Source organism: Pleurodeles waltl, chromosome 3_1 (genome assembly GCF_031143425.1).
Source record: "Pleurodeles waltl isolate 20211129_DDA chromosome 3_1, aPleWal1.hap1.20221129, whole genome shotgun sequence".
NCBI classification, from domain to species: Eukaryota; Metazoa; Chordata; class Amphibia; order Caudata; family Salamandridae; genus Pleurodeles; species Pleurodeles waltl.
The window spans coordinates 13339696-13363617 of NC_090440.1; the positions used below are offsets into that span (position 1 = coordinate 13339696).

General features: G+C 49.9%; 1 protein-coding gene across 6 annotated transcripts in view; it reads left to right on the forward strand.

Annotated features, from left to right (window-relative positions):
- Positions 1 to 23922, forward strand: part of LRP4 (LDL receptor related protein 4) — a 460938-nt gene that overhangs the window by 271107 nt on the left and 165909 nt on the right. For 4 of the 6 annotated variants that reach the window (XM_069221680.1, XM_069221681.1, XM_069221685.1 and 1 more), the window contains exons 4-6: positions 15765 to 15878; positions 21116 to 21235; positions 21812 to 21940. In XM_069221680.1, the coding sequence (XP_069077781.1) occupies positions 15765 to 15878; positions 21116 to 21235; positions 21812 to 21940 (363 nt within the window). The remainder of the gene's footprint in view (positions 1 to 15764; positions 15879 to 21115; positions 21236 to 21811; positions 21941 to 23922) is intronic. The other 2 variants (XM_069221682.1, XM_069221683.1) reach the window with 1 other exon arrangement.

Below are 23922 nucleotides of genomic sequence, written 5' to 3' on the forward strand. Positions count from 1 at the left end.
CCTCTGTCCACTTACAGAGCAAACAGTCACCAGCAAGTATTTGAACTGGTTGGAAGGTGGCATGTCAATAAAATCCATTTGCAAACGTTTAAAAGACCTTTGTTAAAGGGAGTTGCCCTAATCAAGTAGGGATGTTCTTGTCAACATTGTGTTGTGCACAGACAGTACAGCTTTAGTACAGCCTCTCAGCATGTGCTGGCCCAAGAAATAAACAGGCCACTGATCTAGGAGGCTGGTCTGGTTTGTAGTGGGTACCTTGGGTACTTACACCTTAAACCAGGTCCAATTATCCCTTGTTAGTGAATGTAGAAGTGTTCTAGCAGCATAGGCTGATAGATAATGGTAGCTTAGCAGAGCAGCTTAGGCTGAACTAGGAGACGTGCTAAGCTAATGCAATACCACTTATAGTTACACAGTACTTATACACAAGTAAAGACAATACTCATTGTTACCAAAAATAAAGGTATTTATGTGGGGGACACAGTACCAAAATATCTTAGAGACAATACTCCTTATGGAGGTAATTATTATACACAATATATACACAAGACACCAAAATTAGACAAGTAAATAGTCATAGAACAATGCAAACAATAGGAAATACTATGGAATGCAGTGGGAGAAAATGGGTCTAGAGGCAACACAAACCATATGCTAAGAAAGTGAATGCGAATCACAAATTCCCCCCTAGACAAGTGTAGTGTGTGCAGAGCCCAGAAAAACAGGAGTAAAGTTTCCTTAGGACACACTACACCTCGTGTTTGGGATTCTGCAGCAGCCAGCCAAGTCTGCAAAGAAAAACTGCTGGATTCCTGGACCTGAAGACCTGCAAAGGAAGGGGACCAAGTCCAGAAGTCGAAAGAAGTTCCAGGAAGGACAGGAGCCCCTGCCAACCCAGAAGAGGGTGCAAAAAAAGAGTCCCCGGTTAGTCGAAGACTGCAGGAATGCACCATAAGAAGATACCAGCGGGTCACTGGCGTGATGCAAAAGATGTCCCACAGCATAAAGATCGTTGCAGATGTGATTTCGTGTTGGAAGTCGCCAACAAGCCTTGGCTACGACAAAAGTGCGTTTTGTGTCAAAATGGCGCTCGATGGACCCAGGAGGGACCTGGGGGCCTCAACTCTGTGTGAGGAGGAACAGGGGGCTCTCAGCACTTTAGAGGGTCCTCAGGATGCCAGCCAGCACCCCCAGGAGTTGCAGGATCCGGGGACAAAGGAGGCGCAAAACGCGGTTGATGCAGCAAAACAAAAGAAGGTCCCACGCCACCGGAGAACAACTCAGCGAGTTGAGCATCGCAGGATGAAGTGCTGGGGACCTGGGCCAGGCTGTGCACAAAGGAATTTTGCAAAGAGTGCACAGAGTCCTCAGGAGGTGAAGAAGACACAGTACACAGGGGTACCATCGCTCTCGGGGAAGGCAAGGTCTTACCTCTTCCAAATTGTGTCAGCAGGACCTCAGGACAGTTTTTGTCGATGATGTCCGCTCTCGAAGTGCTTGGAGCACGCTCGTCGCTGTGAGAAGAGTCCCAGGGTACCGGTCGTCGTCTTGGAAGGTGCCTGCTTGGAGCAGGGGAGTGACTCCGTCACTCCACAGGAGATTTCTTTGGCCCTTCAGGTGCAGGATGAAGACAGGGGGTCCCCAGAGCATGCACACCGTGGAAACTGTTGCAGTTGCTGAGTTGGAGCTGAAGTTGCAGAAGAAAAGTACCTCTTGGGGATACTTAGTTGAAGTTAAAGTGTTTCTTGGAGCAGGCTGTGATTGATCCGAGGTCAGAGGATGCTGAAGTTGTTGCAAAGGAGTCCTGAAGGAAACTTGCAAGCAGAATCTGAAGAGAACCCACAGGAGAGACCCTAAATAGCCCTGAGAAGGGGATTGGCTACCTTATCAGGTATGGACCTATCAGGAGGGGTCTCTGAAGTCACCTACTGGCACTGGCCACTCAGAGGCCTCCAGAGTGTCCCCACACCTTGCAAAGCAAGATGGCTGAAGTCTGGAACACACTGGAGGAGCTCTGGGTACCACCCCTAGGGTGGTGATGGACAGGGGAGTGGTCACTCCCCTTTCCTTTGTCCAGTTTCCCGCCAGAGTAGGGGAGAAGGGGTTCCTGAACTAGTGTAGGCTGGCTTATGCAAGGAGGGCACCATTTGTGCCCTTCAAAGCATTTCCAGAGGCTGGGGGAGGCTACCCCTCCCCAGCCTGTAACACCTATTTCCAAAGGGAGAGGGTGTAACACCCTGCTCTCAGAGGAAATGCTTTGTTCTGCTTTCCTGGGACTGGGCTGCCCAGTCCCCAGGAGGGCAGAACCCTGTCTGTGAGGTGGCAGCAGCTGTAGCTGCAGTGCAAGCCTCAGATAGCTGGTTTGGCAGTACTGGGGGTCCATGGTGGAGCCCCCAGGATGCATGGAATTGGCTCCCCAATACCAGATTTGGAATGGGGGACGATTCGATGATCCTGAACATGTTACATGGCCATATTCGGAGTTACCATTGTGAAGCTACATATATGTATTAAACTATATGTAGTGCACATGTGTAATGGCGTCACCGCACTCACAAAGTCTGGGGAAATGGCCCTGAACTATGTGGGGGCACCTTTGCTAGTACAAGGGTGCCCTCACACTTAGTAACTTTGCACCTAACCTTCAGCAAGTGAAGGTTAAACATATAGGTGACTTATAAGTTACTTAAGTGCAGTGAAAATGGGTGTGATATAGTGTGTGCACTATTTCACGCAGGCTGCAATGGCAGTCCTGTGTAAGGGTTTGGCAGAGCTCCCTATGGGTGGCAAAAGAAATGCTGCAGCCTATATGGATCTCCTGGAACCCCAATGCCCTTGGTACCTAGGTACCGTATACTAGGGACTTATAAGGGGGGTCCAGTGTGTCCGTTGAAATTGGTAAATGAAGTCACTAGCCTACAGTGACAAATTTAAAAGCAGAGAGAGCATAAGCACTGAGGTTCTGATTAGCAGAGCCTCAGTGACACAGTCAAGCACTACTGACAACACATACATTAGGCCACAAACTATGAGCACTGGGGTCCTGGCTAGCAGGATCCCAGTGACACTGTAAAAACACACTGCCACACACTCACAAACAGGCCAAAAGTGGTGGTAACCATGCTAGAAAGAGGCTACTTTCTCACAACTGCTGAAAGTACGGACATTGGTGAACATAGGTGCACGTTTGGACCTACCCATATCACCTCTCTGTATACACTTTAGCCTTGAGACCAAGACTGTAATCCATATTCTGCAATTTGTTACTGCACATACTGTGGCTCAAAATATATTTATATAGCATCTCACAGTCCTTTGTGGTTTTGCAGCAAGCATGTGAAAACACTACCTGTACTTGCAAGTTTCTAGGTTTTACAGTCGACAGATGCATTACCTAGTGACATTTAATCGCTTGATGACGCCAGCGGCGCTTTCCACTGTGGTAACTGTGGTGGCCACAACAAAGCTTGCAGAAGGTCACATATAAGTTGTGCATGCTGTAATTCGTGTCCTGTTTGTGCTCTCATAGCCCACATGAATGACTGAAGTCCTGTTGGTTGTCAGTGTAAATATGCACCTTCATTTGTTTTGTGATCCAACAGTCCCTCGTTATTGCCAGTAACTCTGCTTTCGTAGCACTTTTTAAACCTGTCAGACGTGCTCCCTCATTAGTTTGTGTGCACCACAAACATCACAGCAAATCTGCAAGGTGCCAAGGCGGCTCCACAAACAGCTCTGCATCAGGTGTGTCATGCAAATGAGTTGCCACCTTAGTTTGATGTTTGACTGTCAATACACAAGCATGAAATACATACTCATTCATTAATTGACTGTAAACAGTGCACAACAATCAGGGCCACTGGAATTATGCGACAGAGAAGGGCCAAATTATGCAGCAGGTTTGACTAAATTATGTGGCAAGAATAGGAAAGTTATGCAACGTAGTGCAACACATTTTGTGATACTATTCATTATTTTGTCATTTTTACACACGGTAAAACTGTCAGTGGAAGTATTTCACCTTATTTGTACAATTATAACACCCAAATACAGCAATAAGCAACTGGACGGTGAAGAGCATTCTGGAGTGCAGGGACACGTCACCATCTTTTTAGTAACTTTTGATCTTTATGGGATAGAAATAGTTTTCTTTGTTAAAATCTACTGAATATACAGCAGATGATGGATTATGTGGCAAAAGCTGCAAAACCATCATTGTGTGAAAAACGTCATGGCCGCACAATCGCATAATTCCAGTGGCCTTGGTAACATGTAGCAGGGTTCCTAAAGCACGTTTCCCCCATGAATACATCAAAACTCGCATTCCTTTAAAAAGCAATCCACAACAGGCTCAAGGGCCACTTTTCTCACTGTTTTTCTCATTTTCCTTTGGGTCCCACCCACAGAAATCCTCCTCCTGCAGGACTGTCCCATCACACAACCCCAGCCAAGTTCTGTTCACTGTCTGCTGCTGACCCCCTGAACCCCTCATGGATTTGCAAACTTCGTGAAGGGTTAAAGTTGGGCAGTTATATCAGGCAGATTAACCAGAAAGTCTAAATACAGCCTGTGCGAGCCTTACCTCTTTACTAAGCACATTATCCTTGAAAGACAACACTTCTGAACATGCCCTGGGCAAGATCACACTGTGCATCATTAGCACCTTCATTAGGAGAATATAATAGGAAGCAAAGAAAGTTTTCTTTTATGTTATAATGAACTAACCAATCACAATGAGAGGGATTTTCCTTTTAACACCAGGAAACTTGCAGTACCAGGCAAGAATACACATCTATAATACTCCTGCTGTTTTAAAGAAATTCCTTGTTGCTGTATGTAATTTAGAAATGCACCACCATTTTAAATGTTTACAAACAATAAAGGCAAATATTAACACACACATATATAAAAAGCATCTTTAAATGTAAGATGCAGCCATCAAATAAAGTATAAATCTGGAGATTAAATGGAAGCAAGTTTGCACCGTCCAATGAAATATGAACCAAAGCATCCATACTGTATCCCCTATGAACTTTAAGGTCTCGTTTTCGTCATCCGGTCTCTGGTATGCACATACTAATTATTTCAGTATAACCTGTGTTGCTACTTATTAATGTAAATCTGTATTTTGTTTGCTATTGAGGTCAACTCGCTGTTCTGTTAGCCACCTGACTTCTTTTAGCAGTTCCTCTGTCTCTCACTTTCTATCTTGAAATCTGTCAGGCTTCCTTTTTTCTTCTGAGCTAGCCAGTCTTTCTAGTGGCTTGACGCCCTTGGGTATCTGTGCGCTTGTATAAATCTATCTCATATATCATATCATAGCGCTGCTACCAAATGCACTCAGCAGTGATTGCTGGGCTTCGGATGCAGCAGCCGCCATTGCCAGGTCAAAATGACCCACTTTCATTGCTGCAGTATGTTTTTTTTAACCAGTGGGGTTCTTAATGGAGGTCATGAACTGTAGGTGGGAGCAGAGTTGGGGACAGAGTTGCATTTGCCACTGTTAGTTTCTCCTCCTGTGGGGAGGTAAGGGTTAACTGTGCCAGTTTCATTCATAAGGCATTGTCTGTTTCCTTTTTCTACAACTGTACTGTGTCACTCTGGTGTCCTCTAAGGCAGGCACATGTGGGGCCTGTGCTACAGTTCTTGACTCTGTTCCTGGTACCTGTGTGGTTACACTCTTGGTTACTGCTGGTGCGGAGGGGAGGGGGTTGTGACAAGCTCAGCTGTTTTACACTTCCTCTCCTGTGACCAGTTTTGTCTTGTCTATTAGGAAATGGGCAGTGCTTAATTTGAACTGGTGGTTTCCGGTGCTCAGCACCAGCACTTAATTGTCAGAACCAGCACTTATGACAGTCTGCCACACGGTGGCGCTGATTGTCTAATGTAGAGATGAGCACAACAGCTATTTATTAGACATGAGCACAAAAGCCATTTATGAACTAAATACATAAAATGATGAGTACCTGCCTCCAAAGCCATTCTTGTAGCTCTGAAAGCCTAGCGTAGTTTGAATTGTCGTGCTTGTATTAGTGTGACGGTAAGGAGTTGTGTTGGTAGGACCAGAAGGGGCACTGCGTGGTGCAAGCTGCAGTGGCCTTCTGCGAGGGCCCGGGCACTTCGTTTTTAATTTTTTTTTTTTACAAATTAAGCACCTGAGGTGGACTGTCTATCACTACAGGTGGAGTCACAGTTGTGTATAATGCTCTGCTGTTGGAAAAAGCATGAACTCTGTAGTTACAAAAATAATAGAAACAATAAAAAATTCGAATAATTGGAAATTGAACCATATGCCAAGGATCACAAGTGGTGTTCAATTTACCAAACCCAGTTTACATATCAAAAGAAAAGGCAAAATACTGCAACAAAGTCAAATCTATTGAAAACACTAGAAGCATTCTAATATTCTGCTTCTGAAAGTCTTTTTAAGCTTTTCATTGTCTTCAAAATGGAAATAGTGATTCTCTCGTCAAAAGTTTATTCAAAGAAAACCATGTGCTTTCTCTTGATATTAATTAAGACGACTATAGGTGCCGTATCCCTGAAAATATATATGAGCCTCACATTCGTTTTCTGAGTTGTATCCCCTTTTTAGGTCTCACTTGCGGGCAGCGTGCCTGCACTGTCGCTATGGCAACGGTCTTTGGTGTCTAAAAAATAAATAAATCTAAAAAGGGGCTTTGAGCCCGCCCATTACTTACCACCCTTATCAGCCTTTGCTGGATTCTAATTCAGAAGAATATGCGTTTCCTTTTATTTGTGTGGCGCAAGAACCAAGTACAGATTAATTCATCTTAATTAGTGTCCATCCGCTGCTCGCACTGTGCTTGAGGTACTATTTCTTCTCTCTTTGACATTTTTGTAAAAGGACCCGTTTCGAAGGTGTCAGCGCTTTACGATAGCACCAATTCCAATACAAAAAGTCACATTCATTCTTTACCCCCTGGGGAGATTTAGGGGCTGATTTAGATATAGGCGGATGGGTTACTCCGTCACAACAGCGATGGAGATCCCATCCACTGAAATGTAAATCCCATAGGATATAACGGGTTTTAGAATTCGGCGGACGGGATATCCTTCACCGTTGTGACAGAGTAACCCCTCTGCCAATATCTAAATCAGGCCCGAAGTGTTTTGCCGAGGATCACAGGATGTTGAGCCGATGTCATGACTCAAACATGGCTCCCCGAATCCTGATTCCGCAGCTCTGCCTGTAGCACCACATCCCTCTTGCCCCCTGACTTTTACTTCTTCACCAGTAAACTGCCTCCCTTGTTTCTCGCGGCACAAACATGCTCTACCCACCCCTCCTGCCTGCTTATACTGATTGTTCCTAGAGTTACTTTCTAAAATAATTTTCCCTGGGCCTGATTTGTTCATCCCGAATGTAGGTAGATCCATTTTGTGCTGCAAAAATAGGTTATTTCGGGCTAAACAAATCATCGCAGCAGTGAACTGTACACTTCTTTGTAGAATACAATTTTATAGACAATCTTGCTAACAAGTTTTAGGAAAAAAAATGCACAAAGTAAGTAAAAAATATCACTATGCCAAATGTGAAAATGTGCACTTATTCGTAAATGCTTTCACATTCATGGAGTAACATTAATCTTGTTCAATGTCTCATGTGAACTCCAGAAACATGGTCGCGCCAGTCGTCCACTATCCGAGAGGTTTACTTTTCCCTCCATTGATTCACACTGGACAATCAGACAGCACATGACTTACAGATTCCAGCCTTGCACACTCTGCTGGTGTGCCATCCCATCTTGTCACTGGCTCCAGCCCCCTTCCAGTTTCCAGACTGCTAACAGCCCAAAACAACAAGCATTGGCAAAGCCAATAGATGTCTCCTATGCAAGCTCAATTGGCTTTGTCAACGTTTTTGTAGCCATGTTGTACAGTAGAACAGCTGCTGTGCAGCATGGCAAAAGGGAAAAAGAAAAACAAATGCTGGGACTGAGTCAACGCTGGCTGCTTTATACTGCTTTTTTAGGTTTCTCGTGCACGTGCACTTGCACGCATGCTTCTGAAACATTTTGTTTGTAAAACAAATTAAAAGGGGCTTGGACCCAGCCCCTTACTTACCTGAACTTAAGATTGGCTTACTCCAATGCCGCTCTGATTTTTTTACCTGCTTTGGATTGGCCAGCACCTCGTCTTCATGTCACTTCCTGTCTTCGTCTTCTTCGCCGATCTTGCCGTCATGTTGCCTGTGGACCAAGTAATGCTTTTGGTCACTTCCTGTTGAACACTGACTAGTGTCCCTCCCGCTGGCTTCAATGCTGAAGATACTTCTTTTTTCTTCCTGCATGCCGTCTCCTTTCTTCTCTGATGTCTTGTTTCTTCGATGCTTTCTTCTTGGTCTTCTTTGTTCATTACCGTCTCCTGTCTTCTCACGTCTGCACTCTACTCACACCTTCTGTCTTCTTCTGTCTTCTTCTGTCTTCTATCTTCTTCTGTCTTCTTCTGTCTTCTTCCATCTTCTGTCTTCTTCTGTCTTCTCCCATCTTCTGTCTTCTCCCATCTTCTGTCTTCTCCCATCTTCTGTCTTCTCCCATCTTCTGTCTTCTTCCATCTTCTGTCTTCTCCCATCTTCTGTCTTCTCCCATCTTCTGTCTTCTTCTATCTTCTCCCATCTTCCGTCTTCTCTCTTCTTCCGTCTTCTGTCTTCTTCCGTCTTCTGTCTTCTTCTGTATTCTTTCTTCTTCCGTGTTCTGTGTTCTTCTGTCTTCTTCTATCTTCTCCCATCTTCTGTCTTCTTCTATCTTCTCCCATCTTCTGTGTTCTTCTGTCTTCTCCCGTCTTCTGTCTTCTCCCGTCTTCTGTCTTCTCCCGTCTTCTGTCTTCTCCCATCTTCTGTCATCTGTCTTCCCCCGTTTTCTGTTTTCTTCTTTGTTCTGTCTTCTGCTGTCTTCTCTCTTCTTCCATCTTGTGTCTTCTTCTGTCTTCTGTCATCGATCTTTTTCCTCTTTCTGTCTTCTTCCGTGTTCAATCTTCTGCCGTCTTCTATCTTCTGTATTTTTCCATCTTCTGTCTTTTTCCGTCTTCTGTCTGCTCCCGTCTTCTGTCTTCTTCCGCCTTTGTTCTTCTCCCGTCTTCTGTTTTCTTCCGTGTTCTGTCTTCTTTTAATTTAATAAAAACAAACATTTCTCTAATATTTGTCAACCAGTTACATAGAATAAAAAGACAAAGGTGAAACCTGTTGGCTTTGCCTATGCTTTTTTTTTATTTATTTTTTTTACTTTCAGCCATGATGCACAACAGCCACACAGCTGAACAACATGGCAAAGAAAACATTGACAAAGCCAACTTCTCTAGTTTTGGGGTTTTCTGTGTTTTTTAAGCCATGTTGTACAGCTGTGAGGCTGCTGTGCAGTGTGGTTAAAAGTGAAAACAAAAAGCGCTATGACAGCGTTGACTGCATCAGAGCACTCTTTCTTACACTTTCAGCTGTGCTGCACAGCAGATGGGCTGATGTACAACATGTCTGAAAAACATTGACAAAGCTGATAGTTCTCACATAGGCGAGACCTACTGGCTTTTTTGAGGAAGGGTGCGATGAAGGAGTGCCAGCCCATTGTACTGGCCTTAGTTTCTTCCCTATTAACACAAGCACATATCTTAAATATTGTATCAGCACTAATTTGGAATAACCCTCCAACAAGGTGTGCAGTTTTCATTCCCTTGTGACGTGCCAACCCCTTAACCACAGGCACGCGCTCTGCCCTCTAGGCGGCGCAGTTCTGCTCTCGTCACCTGTAGGCGTAAAGCAGAGTGCGTTGAGCCGAGGGGGTGATGCAAGCATAGAGAATCCTGCACCAAGGCGGAAGGCCTAAACAGAGCCAATTCAGCATAGTCAGCATTGGGGATTTCTTAACTTTCATCCAATCAGTAATCATCAGCATACATTAGGCTGTAAATCGGTTCTGACTTATATAATTTGCATACGAAGCAAAGCTGCACTCTGACATGTGCACTCAACGATTTCCTTCGTTTCTCAAGGCCTTGTGGTTTCTGCAAGCTCAGAACAGCCCACCAGGCCTCTGGGAGTTCTGCAAGCTCCTGTGAAGTGTCAAAAAATGGAACCTGCAACAAAATGTATTTTACAGGCTACACTTTACACCTCGTTAAAAAGAAACAAAGAAAATATTTGGTAACTTTGGATAAGAGTAGGAAACAAATTGAGGCGACAACGGCCTCTAGAAAGTGGGTTATGTTATGTTACGTGCATTTGTAAATCGCACTATCACCTGCAAGGGTATCCTGCCGCCGAGTATGTGTGTGCGTCTCCTAGCCTCGCCTACGGTAGGATGGATATGTTACGTGTATTTGTAAATCGCACCATCACCTGCAAGGGTATCCTGCCGCCGAGTATGTGTGTGTGCCTCCTAGCCTCGCCTACGGTAGGATGGATATGTTACGTGTATTTGCAAATCGCACCATCACCTGCAAGGGTATCCTGCCGCCGAGTATGTGTGTGCGCCTCCTAGCCTCGCCTACGGTAGGATGGATATGTTACGTGTATTTGCAAATCGCACCATCACCTGCGAGGGTATCCTGCCGCCGAGTATGTGTGTGCGCCTCCTAGCCTCGCCTACGGTAGGATGGATATGTTACGTGTATTTGCAAATCGCACCATCACCTGCGAGGGTATCCTGCCGCCGAGTATGTGTGTGCGCCTCCTAGCCTCGCCTACGGTAGGATGGATATGTTACGTGTATTTGTAAATCGCACCATCACCTGCGAGGGTATCCTGCCGCCGAGTATGTGTGTGCGCCTCCTAGCCTCGCCTACGGTAGGATGGATATGTTACGTGTATTTGTAAATCGCACCATCAACCGCGAGGGTATCCTGCCGCCGAGTATGTGTGTGCGCCTCCTAGCCTCACCTACGGTAGGATGGATATGTTACGTGTATTTGTAAATCGCACCATCACCCGCGAGGGTATCCTGCCGCCGAGTATGTGTGTGCGCCTCCTAGCCTCGCCTACGGTAGAATGGATATGTTACGTGTATTTGTAAATCGCACCATCACCCGCGAGGGTATCCTGCCGCCGAGTATGTGTGTGCGCCTCCTAGCCTCGCCTACGATAGGATGGATATGTTACGTGTATTTGTAAATCGCACCATCACCCGCGAGGGTATCCTGCCGCCGAGTATGTGTGTGCGCCTCCTAGCCTCGCCTACGGTAGGATGGATATGTTACGTGTATTTGTAAATCGCACCATCACCCGCGAGGGTATCCTGCCGCCGAGTATGTGTGTGCGCCTCCTAGCCTCGCCTACGGTAGGATGGATATGTTACGTGTATTTGTAAATCGCACCATCACCCGCGAGGGTATCCTGCCGCCGAGTATGTGTGTGCGCCTCCTAGCCTCGCCTACGGTAGGATGGATATGTTACGTGTATTTGTAAATCGCACCATCACCCGCGAGGGTATCCTGCCGCCGAGTATGTGTGTGCGCCTCCTAGCCTCGCCTACGGTAGGATGGATATGTTACGTGTATTTGTAAATCGCACCATCACCCGCGAGGGTATCCTGCCGCCGAGTATGTGTGTGCGCCTCCTAGCCTCGCCTACGGTAGGATGGATATGTTACGTGTATTTGTAAATCGCACCATCACCCGCGAGGGTATCCTGCCGCCGAGTATGTGTGTGCGCCTCCTAGCCTCGCCTACGGTAGGATGGATATGTTACGTGTATTTGTAAATCGCACCATCACCGGCGAGGGTATCCTGCCGCCGAGTATGTGTGTGCGCCTCCTAGCCTCGCCTACGGTAGGATGGATATGTTACGTGTATTTGTAAATCGCACCATCACCCGCGAGGGTATCCTGCCGCCGAGTATGTGTGTGCGCCTCCTAGCCTCGCCTACGGTAGGATGGATATGTTACGTGTATTTGTAAATCGCACCATCACCCGCGAGGGTATCCTGCCGCCGAGTATGTGTGTGCGCCTCCTAGCCTCGCCTACGGTAGGATGGATATGTTACGTGTATTTGTAAATCGCACCATCACCTGCGAGGGTATCCTGCCGCCGAGTATGTGTGTGCGCCTCCTAGCCTCGCCTATGGGAGGTTGGTTAATTGAAAAGCCAGGTCTCAGCTTCTTTCGGAATTCAAAGAGAGAGAGGAGGCTCTGATGTGCAGAGGGAAGTTCTGAGTACCTTTGGCCCCAGCCCACAAAATTATAGAATCGCCTTTCAGCCGAGGACATCATGCAGTACTACCGCCACCTCGTGGTATGTGACGTAACTTACTGTAGCAAGGGGGCTGCTCCCCCACAGCCTTCGAGGCCCAAGCCATACCCTCAGCAACAGCTGACAGCACTTCTGTTCCTGTTGGCGCATGTCTCATTAGCCAATGTCTGCTGGCTCTGGTTCAGCACCATTTAAAGGAACTTAGCAGGTTACAGGAGAATCTGCAACAGGGATCAGCTGGGGACAACCTACAGCAGCGAGAGGCCCACTTTAAGGTGCATTCATTGGTGACCAAATACATCTTGTCAAGTAAAATGGATAACCAGTTAGCAGATCATGGGTGCCCCACCACCCTTCAAACCGACCCGTCCATAGATCTCCATCAGAGAGGCCACTGGAGGAGCCGCTGGTCAATGCTAGGACCTCGAATGTCGGGGCGGTGTCTTTGATGGTGTCCTGGGTCCAGGGCACCATGAAGAGGCATGCGCTGGTTATTAACGACCAGATGGCCTCCAACATGGTGACGAACAGGCCTACGCTCATAATCCCCATTGTGGCCACAGTTTGAAGACCAGAGACATTCTGGAGTAAAGTGCTTGTCTAGCTAAGTAATGGGTCTTTACGGGGATGGTTCAAGGTAAGCAGAAGGAGAAGTTTGTGTCAAGGTGGAAGTCACTAGTGAAACACATAGTTGTTGTTGTTGCAGCCGGTTCAGTCTACCAGAGACTCGGAGAAAGACACACAAAATGCAAACCAAGGGACTGGTACTTAAATGGGGGACAATTCCAGCGCCCTCTGTCTGCCTCCATTTTACTTGTTCGCTGCTCTTTCTTGCACCATTTTAAAAACTCTTAATGTGACGAGAGCCATCCCAAATGATAAGTGTCCTATTTCATGACCCGTTCCCGGTTGAAATTGACGTCTGTGGTGGCCTGTGATGTACCTACGGCCTTCAGCTGCAGTGTAATAAAGGTGAATGGAAATAGCTCCTCTTTGAAGCAAGGTTGCCTTACTGAGTCTGGCTTGGACGAGACCTTGCACTCCAGTGTAGAGAGGACCTTGCATGTTTCTGTTTACTTGGAAGGCTGGGCCTCCAATGCAGAGAAGACCTTGCATGTCTCTGTTCCCTTGGAAGGCTGGGCCTCCAATGCAGAGAGGACCTTGCATGTCTCTGTTTCCTTGGAGGGCTGGATCTCCAGTGCAGAGAAGACCTTACATGTCTCTGTTTCCTTGGAGGGCTGGGTCTCCAGTGCAGAGAAGACCTTGCATGTCTCTGTTCCCTTGGAAGGCTGGGCCTCCAATGCAGAGAGGACCTTGCATGTCTCTGTTTCCTTGGAGGGCTGGATCTCCAGTGCAGAGAAGACCTTACATGTCTCTGTTTCCTTGGAGGGCTGGGTCTCCAGTGCAGAGAAGACCTTGCATGTCTCTGTTCCCTTGGAAGGCTGGGCCTCCAGTGCAGAGAGGACCTTACATGTCTCTGTTTCCTTGGAAGGCTGGGCCTCCAATGCAGAGAGGACCTTGCATGTCTCTGTTTCCTTGGAAGGCTGGGCTTCCAATGCAGAGAGGACCTTGCATGCTTCTGTTTATTTGGAAGGCTGGGCCTCCAGTGCAGAGAGGACCTTGCATGTCTCTGTTTCCTTGGAAGGCTGGGCTTCCAATGCAGAGAGGACCTTGCATGCTTCTGTTTCCTTGGAAGGCTGGGCCTCCAGTGCAGAGAGGACCTTGCATGTCTCTGTTTCCTTGGAAGGCTGGGCCTCCAATGCAGAGAGGACCTTGCATGCTTCTGTTTCCTTGGAAGGCTGGGCCTCCAGTGCAGAGAAGACCTTGCATGTCTCTGTTTCCTTGGAAGGCTGGGCCTCCAATGCAGAGAGGACCTTGCATGTCTCTGTTTCCTTGGAAGGCTGGGCCTCCAATGCAGAGAGGACCTTGCATGTCTCTGTTTCCTTGGAAGGCTGGGCTTCCAATGCAGAGAGGACCTTTCATGCTTCTGTTTATTTGGAAGGCTGGACCTCCAGTGCAGAGAGGACCTTGCATGTCTCTGTTTCCTTGGAAGGCTGGGTCTCCAGTGCAGAGAATACTTAGCATGTCTCTGTTTCCTTGGAAGGCTGGGTTTCCAATGCAGAGAGGAATTTGCTTGTTTCTCTTTACTTGGAAGGCTGGGCCTGAGCCTGGGCTGTCTAACACCCTTGCTGCTGGTCTGACAGGATTCTTGCCTTGTAGACCGTATCTTATCCACAGGTTTCACAGCCCTGCACAAATCTGCCTAGGTACTTGCCTTCATGCCACTCCTGTCCAAGCGCCTCGAGGCTAGCATTTCACGTAGTTATTTAATAGACATGTCCACGTTCAGGACCATTCTTCTTCTTAAATGTGATAAATAAAGAATGTAAAGATGCTTTAAGAAAGGTGTGTAGTCCCTTCAGGAGGTTTATATATCACTCTCTCCAAGACAGTGTCAGGGCCTCATGTAAAACTTGTGTGGCCTGCTGTACAAGGTTAGTGGTATGTTGTGAAATGACCTCTTGAGTGATTGTGTGATGCATGCAAATCACATACACAACAAGTACGAGTACACGTAAACACGTGACAAGTGCATGTGGGTGTCACCTTCACGCTTACAAGTGTTATTAACTTAGAAACTGCTGTTTGAATAGTTACTACCTGGCGCCAACTTCTCGATGAGAGCGAGATGGTAAGCGATCAATCTTACATATGTCTGAACAGCAGCCCGCCAGCTCTGCCCATCACCTGTACCAGTTCTCCAGAGCCTGCCACTGTGGCCAGGTAACAGGGCTTCATGGCACGGAAGAGCTTTGGTGCTCCTGGCAGATAGATGTTCTTTCTGCAACAGGTTGCCAGCTGCTGGCGGGGGTCCATAAAGACTGGCACTGAGTGCCTGCATTTCTCAGCAGGGGGCAGTACTTTTAATGGGGGAGTACCAGCTCTGAGTACCAGCTCTTCCCAGGAGCAGACGGTACTCCGGGGTATAAGTAGACATATAAGTATAAGTATAACTGGAATTCTCTCCCGCTCTTGCCCAACTGTCCGTTATTGGTTAGGTTGTGGAGTCCTAACGTTCGATGTAGGACTTCAACCACCATTGGTATTTAACTTAACAGTTATTTAATGCACTAATGCACTTTAGGGCCTGTGTATTGCGACCCCCTTTGTTTATTATATATCATGTGGGGTTCTGGGCCTTGGCGTTTGGGTCTATTTTTATATTCGACTATGGTTTTATATTACTAGGCAGGAATGTCTCTCTTTTATAATGGCATGTGTGTTGAAATCATGGTGTGTTTTTAGCATGAACTCAGATATCGATAGTAATTGTATTCTTGATTTTTTTTCTTTTTTTTCTTATGTTTTAATTGTAGTGGATTTTATTATCTGTACAATAAATTATTCATTCATTCACTGGTAGTGGATACTCGCACTTTCATTCGAACAACTTGTGACTTCATTTGTGTTTCTTCATTTCAACAACTGTTCCTGTGTAAGGCGCACATGCCTTATGTCGTGCACTCCCTGTTGTAACAGTCTCTTTCTCTCCCCACCCCCTCCAGCGCCCCGGGAGTGCGAGGATGACGAGTTCCCATGCCAAAATGGCTACTGCATCCGGAGCCTGTGGCACTGTGACGGTGACAATGACTGCGGTGACAACAGCGACGAACTGTGTGGTGAGTTGGCACAAGTGGTGGGCAGAGTGTGGCTGCGAGGGGCTGTAGGAGGCAGATGCTTCATCTGTGGTGAGTTGGCACAAGTGATGGGCGAGAAGGTGCAGTGGGGGCAGAGTGTGGTCGCAAGGGGCTCTAGGAGGCAGACACTTCATCTGTGGTGAGTTGGCACACGTGATAGGTGAGAAGGTGTGGGGGGGGCAGAGTGTGGCCGCGAGGGGCTCTGGGAGGCAGACACTTCATCTGTGGTGAGTTGGCACAAGTGATGGGCGAGAAGGTGCTGTGGGAGCAGTGCGTGGCTGTGAGGGGCTCTAGGAGCAGACACGTCATCTGTGGTGAGTTGGCACAAGTGCTGGGTGAGAAGGTGCAGTGGGGGCAGAGTGTGGCCGCGAGGGGCTCTAGGAGGCAGACACTTCATCTGTGGTGAGTTGGTACACGTGATAGGTGAGAAGGTGTGGGGGGGCAGAGTGTGGCCGCGAGGGGCTCTAGGAGGCAGACACTTCATCTGTGGTGAGTTGGCACACGTGATAGGTGAGAAGGTGCTGTGGGAGCAGTGCGTGGCTGTGAGGGGCTCTAGGAGCAGACACGTCATCTGTGGTGAGTTGGCACAAGTGATGGGTGAGAAGGTGCAGTGGGGGCAGAGTGTGGCCGCGAGGGGCTCTAGGAGGCAGACACTTCATCTGTGGTGAGTTGGCACACGTGATAGGTGAGAAGGTGTGGGGGGGCAGAGTGTGGCCGCGAGGGGCTCTAGGAGGCAGACACTTCATCTGTGGTGAGTTGGCACACGTGATAGGTGAGAAGGTGTGGGGGGGCAGAGTGTGGCCGCGAGGGGTTCTGGGAGGCAGACACTTCATCTGTGGTGAGTTGGCACAAGTGATGGGCGAGAAGGTGCTGTGGGAGCAGTGTGTGGCTGTGAGGGGCTCTAGGAGCAGACACGTCATCTGTGGTGAGTTGGCACAAGTGATGGGTGAGAAGGTGCAGTGGGGGCAGAGTGTGGCCGCAAGGGGCTCTAGGAGGCAGACACTTCATCTGTGGTGAGTTGGCAGAAGTGATGGGTGAGAAGGTGCAGTGGGGGCAGAGTGTGGCCGCCTGGGGCTCTAGGAGGCAGACACTTCATCTGTGGTGAGTTGGCACACGTGATAGGTGAGAAGGTGTGGGGGGGCAGAGTGTGGCCGCGAGGGGTTCTGGGAGGCAGACACTTCATCTGTGGTGAGTTGGCACAAGTGATGGGCGAGAAGGTGCTGTGGGAGCAGTGCGTGGCTGTGAGGGGCTCTAGGAGCAGACATGTCATCTGTGCTGAGTTGGCACAAGTGATGGGTGAGAAGGTGCAGTGGGGGCAGAGTGTGGCCGCCTGGGGCTCTATGAGGCAGAAACTTCATCTGTGGTGAGTTGGCACAAGTGATGGGCAGAGTGGGACCCCTAGGGGTTCTCGGAGACAGACACTTCATATGTGGTCAGCGGTGTGGTGAGTTGGCACAAGTGATGGGGGAGAAGGTGCAGTGAGGGTAGAGTGTGGCCGCAAGAAGCTCTAGGAGGCAGACACTTCATTTGCGGTGAGAAGTGTGGTTAGTTAGCACAAGCGTTGAGCGAGAATGTGCAGTGTGGTCAGAGAGTGGCTACGAGGGGCTGTAGAAGGCAGAGACTTCATTTGTGGTGAGCACTGTGGTGAGTTGGTACAAGTGATGGGCAGAGTGGGACCCCGAGGGGTTCTGGGAGGCAGACACTTCATCTGTGGTGAGTTGGCACAAGTGCTAGCGAGAAGGTGCAGCGGGTGCAGAGTGTGGCCGCGAGGGGCTCTAGGAGAAGACACTTCATCTGTGGTGAGCAGTGTGGTGAATTGGCACAAGTGATGGGCAGAGTGGGACCCCGAGGGATTCTAGGAGACAGACACTTCATCTGTGGTGAGCAGTGTGGTGAATTTGGCACAAGTGATGGGCAGAGTGCAGCTGCAAGGGGTTCTGGGAAGCAGACACTTCATCTGTGGTGAGTTGGCACAAGTGATGGACAAGGAGGTGCTGTGGGGGTAGAGTGTGGGCTCGAGGGGCTCTAGGAGCAGACACTTCATCTGTGGTGAGTTGGTAGAAGTGATGGGCGAGAAGGTGCAGTGGGGGCATAGTGTGGCCACCAGGGGCTCTAGGAGCAGACACTTCATCTGTGGTGAGTTGACACAAGTGATGGGCAAGAAGGTGCAATTGGGGCAGAGTGTGGCTGCGCGGGGCTCTAGGAGGCAGACAATTAATCTGTGGTGAGTTGGTACAAGTGATGGGCGAGAAGGTGCAGTGGGGGCAGAGTGTGACCGAGAGGGGCTCTAGGAGCAGACAGTTCATCTGTGGTGAGTTGGTACAAGTGATGGGCGAGAGGGTGCAGTGGGGGCAGAGTATGGCTGCGAGGGGCTCTAGGAGCAGACACTTCATCTGTGGTGAGCAGTGTGGTGAATTGACACAAGTGATGGCCAGAGTGGGACCCCGAGGGATTCTAGGAGACAGACACTTCATCTGTGGTGACCAGTGTGGTGAATTGGCACAAATGATGGACAGAGTGCAGCCGCGATGGGTTCTGGGAGGCAGACACTTCATCTGTGGGAGTTGGCACAAGTGATGGGCAAGAAGGTGCTGTGGGGGCAGAGTGTGGCCACGAGGGGTTCTGGTAAGCAGACACTTCATCTGTGGTGAGTTGGCACAAGTGATGGGCGAGAAGGTGCAGTGGTGGCAGAGTGTGGCCGCCAGGGGCTCTAGGAGCAGACACTTCATCTGTGGTGAGTTGGTAGAAGTGATGGGCGAGAAGGTGCAGTGAGGGCATAGTGTGGCCGCGAGGGGCTCTAGGAGCAGACACTTCACCTGTGGTGAGCAGTGTGGTGAATTTGGCACAAGTGATGGGCAGTGTGCAGCTGCGAGGGGTTCTGGGAGGCAGACACTTCATCTGTGGTGAGTTGGCACAAGTAATGGACAAGGAGGTGCTGTGGGGGTAGAGTGTGGCCTTGAGGGGCTCTAGGAGCAGACAGTTCATCTGTGGTGAGTTGGTACAAGTGATGGGCGAGAGGGTGCAGTGGGGCAGAGTATGGCTGCGAGGGGCTCTAGGAGCAGACACTTCACCTGTGGTGAGCAGTGCGGTGAATTGGCACAAGTGATGGGCAGAGTAGGACCCCGAGGGGTTCTAGGAGGCAGACACTTCACCTGTGGTGAGCAGTGTGGTGAATTGGCACAAGTGATGGGCAGAGTAGGACCCCGAGGGATTCTAGGAGACAGACAATTCACCTGTGGTGAGCAGTGTGATGAATTTGGCACAAGTGATGGGCAGAGTGCAGCTGCAAGGGGTTCTGGGAAGCAGACACTTTATCTGTGGTGAGTTGGCACAAATGATGGGCGAGAAGGTGCAGTGGGAGTAGAGTGTGGTTGCGAGGGGCTCTAGGAGACAGACAATTCACCTGTGGTGAGCAGTGTGGTGAATTGGCACAAGTGATTGGCAGAGTGGGACCCCGAGGGATTCTAGGAGACAGACAATTCACCTGTGGTGAGCAGTGTGGTGAGTTGGTACAAATGGTGGGGTAGAAGGTGCAGTGAGGGCAGAGAGTGGCCACGAAGGGCTGTAGAAGGCAGAGACTTCATCTGTGGTGAGCAGCGGGGTGAGTTGACACAAGTGATGGGCAGAGTGGGACCCCGAGGGGTTCTAGGAGGCAGACACTTCACCTGTGGTGAGGAGTGTGGTGAGGTGGTACAAGTGGTGGGCAGAGTGTGGCTGTGAAGAGCTCTAGGAGGCAGACGCTTCATCTGTGGTGAGCTGACACAAGTGATGGGCAAGAAGGTGCAGTCGGGCAGAGTGTGGCCGCGAGGGGCCCTCGGAGGCAGAAACTTCATCTGTGGTGAGTTGGTACAAGTGGTGGGCAGAGTGTGGCAGCAAGGGGCTCTAGGAGGCAGAAACTTCATCTGTGGTGAGTTGGTACAAGTGGTGGGCAGAGTGTGGCCGCGAGGGGCTCTAGGAGGCAGAAACTTCATCCGTGGTGAGTTGGTACAAGTGGTGGGCAGAATGTGACCGCAAGGGGCTCTAGGAGGCAGAAACTTCATCTGTGGTGAGCAGTGTGGTGAGTTGGCACAAGTGATGGGAGAGAAGATGCAGTGGGGGCAGTGTGTGGCCGCGAGGGGCTCTAGGAAGCAGATACTTCATCTGTGGTGAGTTGGTACATGTGATGGGTGAGAAGGTGTGGGGGGGCAGAGTGTGCCCGCGAGGGGCTCTGGGAGGCAGACACTTCATCTGTGGTGAGTTGGTACATGTGATGGGTGAGAAGGTGTGGGGGGGCAGTGTGTGGCCGCGAGGGGCTCTAGGAAGCAGACACTTCATCTGTGGTGAGTTGGTACATGTGATGGGTGAGAAGGTGTGGGGGGGCAGAGTGTGGCCGTGAGGGACTGTAGGTGGCAGACACTATCTGTGGCACTGTGAAGAGTGTGGTGAGCTGGTGAACAGGAGCTGAATCTGTCCATGGTGCAGTCGACGGGTTGCCACTAGGTATGGGTGAGAAGGGGCAGAGTGGGCAGAGGGGCTCTGGGAGGCAGAGAGTCCCTCTGGGGTGCTGGGACTGCAGGCCGCACTGTACTACATACAGTAAAGGGTGCTGGTGGGGTGGTAACTTCAGTGGCCTGAGACAAGGGTGGTACAGTCTGGGCTTTGTACTAATAGTAGTTTTCGGGTGGGAGAGTAGGAATCTGGGCACACCTGATGTGCCAGTTTTGTGCTGGCATGCTTATGAACATTATTTAGTGTCCATTTGCGGCTGTGTTGACGTGATGTTCTGTGCCAGCATGTAGCAGAGTTCAGCCCTCTGCCTTCCTGTAATATTTGCCACCTAAATGAATACCCATGTTCTCTCTCTCCCTGCCCTGCTATCTGTGTCCTCATGCGTCTGCACATGTTGTCCTGCCCCCTTCCTGTGCCTACTTGTGTTCTCTTGTGTCTCCCTGTGTCTTCTGTCACACGTCCTGTGACCTCCTGCATTCTCCTGCATCCATCTTGTGCTTGCCTGTGTCTCCCTTGTCTCCTGTCACCTTCATTTGCCCTCCTGTGTTCTCCTGTATCTCCCTGTGTCTTATTTGACCTTCTTGTGTCCTCCTGTGTCTCCCTGTGTCTCCTATGCCCTGCTGTACCTGCATGTATTCTTATTTATCTCCCTGTGTGTCCTGTGTCCTACTGCCCCTCCTCCTCTTGTCCTGTATCCCCACCATGTGTCCTTCCTCTCCTTCCCCGGCCAGCAGACACGAGGAAGTGCTCGGAGAAAGAGTTCCAGTGCAGTGATGGGAGCTGCATTGCTGAGCACTGGTCCTGCGATGGAGACACGGACTGCAAGGACGGCTCGGACGAGGAGAGCTGCCGTGAGTGCGGGTGGGAGAGCCAGGGTGGGAGAGGGGTATTTCTAGTATTGTATCACAGCATCACTGGCCTCCACCGAGGGACCTGTCACTCACAGGCTGTCGATTCACTGACTACACGGTCCAAGTCCAGGGAGCGGGCTGTCACTGACCTACACAGAGGGAGCTATTGCGCCCACTGACCACAGGGTTCATGTCCAGGGAGCGGGCTGTCACTGACCCACACAGAGGGTGCTATTGCGCACAGGCGGTCACCTCACTGACCACAGGGTTCATGTCCGGGAAGCTGGCTGTCACAGACCTTCACAGAGGGAGCTATTGTGCACAGGCGGTCACCTCACTGACCAGGGTTCATGTCCAGGGAGTGGGCTGTCACTGACCTACACAGAGGGAGCTATTGCACACAGGCGGACACCTCACTGACCACAGGGTTCATGTCCTGGGGACGGAATGTCACAGACCTACACAGAAGGACCTGTCATACGCAGGCAGCCATCTCACTGACCACACTATCCATGTCCAGTGGGCAGGCCATCACTCCCCTCACTGACCACATGGTCCATATCCCTCTCTCCCCAGCGTCTGATGTTCCCGCTACGACCTGCAGCTTGGAGGAGTTCCAGTGCGCCTATGGCCGCTGTATCCTGGACATCTACCACTGCGATGGCGATGACGACTGCGGCGACTGGTCCGACGAGTCCGACTGCTGTGAGTCCTGGGTGGGGGTGGTAGGCTGTCATGGGGTGGTGGGCTTAGTCTGAAACAGAGGGTCTTTAATGGGCTTGATAGGGGGCTTGTGTGTCTCATGAGGGGGGCAGCTTGTGTGTGGCTCATGTGGGGGAGCTCTTCAGATGACCTCAAGTGGCTCACGAGGGTGACTTGTGAGGGGTCCTTGTGTGTCTCGTGAGGGTGGCTCGTGAGGGGGGCATCTTGTGTGTGGCTTGTGAGGGGGAGCTCTTCAGATGGCCTCAAGCGGCTCATGAGGGAGACTCGTGTGTGTGGTCCTTGTGTGTCTTGTGAGGAGGCTTATGTGTGATCATTTTTTCATGGACTTACAAGAGGGCAGTGGGCTGTGAATACCTCCCCAGTGCAAAGTTGAATTTGCCATTTGGCCTGCCAATGGAATAGAGTGACTCATTTCCAGTGGTAATTCGACGTGCAGCGAAGGTCTTGTACCTGTAAACACACTCCAATGAGGTTAATCCAGATGTCCTTATGGATATCTTGCAGCCTTGGCCAGCCACTTCTGAGCCCTGGCCCCAGTTCAAACAGACCCACACTGATACTTTAAATTGCACCTGCTTAAAGCCCTGTTCTTTCCTACCCGTAAATAGGCAGGTGGCCAGACGTTACAGAATGGTGCCTGGTGACCAGGATTTCCTCACAAGGCACCCTACCCCTGAAAATCTGGTGGTTCATGCTTCATCCAGCAGGGTGAACCTTAACTCCCCCAGGAAGAGATCGGAGAGGATTGAGGGGTTTGTGAAATAAGTGCTCTCTTCAGCCAGCATGGCATTGCAGTCTGTCAGTGCTGTTTGTTAGGCATATATTGCACCTCTCTGGGCCATCGCCTGTGAGATCTTCCTACGGTCCCTGAACATCTTAGGGCATCACTGGCTCAAATCGTTCGGGATGGTCATGATGTGGCCAAATATGAGATTCATGCTGGCCTTGATACTACTGATTGTCTGAAGGGAGGTTGGCACTTCTGTGGTGCTCTGCCGCTATGTGGGGATACGGTCCACCGGATTCTACGTACAGACGTCTCTCATGTATATGCCGTCCAATGGCTCATGCCTGTTGGGCGAGAAAGCCCACTCTGCTTTACTGCACATTAAAGAGAATAGTACCACAGTACGTTCTCTTGGTCTCTTGACTCCTGCCAAACAGTTGCCTCGCCAGTTCCGGAAATGTAAACGCTACGGGCCTGGTGCATAGGAAGCTTCAGTTTCTGCAATCACCCCAATCTTTTCGAGGCCGGAGACGAGGATCAGGAAGACAACTTGCAGGCAATCAAGGGCACCAGTCTTCCCAAATCTCTTCCCCTGCAGCAGCAATTGCCAAGACACTTAGTTAGCAATTAATGGTTCACATTCAGCATTTTCTTCCCAGGGCAGTGATCCATCATGCCCAAAATACTCCAAACTGTTCAGCATGGCTGTTGTCTCGGCTCAATCAATCAATCAGGGCTTATCAAGCATGGCTACTCACCCGTAAGGGTCTCAAGGCGCTGGGGGTGGGGAGGAAGGGGGGGTCGTGTAGCGTCCATCAGTGAGGTGGTTCTTCAAAAAGCCATGTCTTCAGCTCCTTGGCGAAGTCGAGGAGGGGGTGTAGTCTGTCTGAAGTGTAGCGGGAGGGCGGTCCAGCCTGTGGCTGCGATGTAAGAGAAAGATAGTCCCCCTGTTCTTGTTTTCCTGATGCGGGGTACTTCGGCGAGAGAGAGCTGGGCTGATCGAAGGGTTCTGCGGGGTATGTGGCAGTTGAGTCGGCTGTCCGGTGTCATGGAGGGCTTTGTGTGCGTGTATGAGGATCTTGAAGGTGATTCTTTTTTCCTTTGGAAGCTAGTGAAGTGTTCGCAGGTGTTGAGAGATGTGGCAGTGTCGGGGCAGGTCGAGGACCAGTCGGGCGGCGGTGTTCTGGATGTTCTGTAGTTTGCGGATGAGTTCCTTGTTAATTCCGGTGTAGAGCGC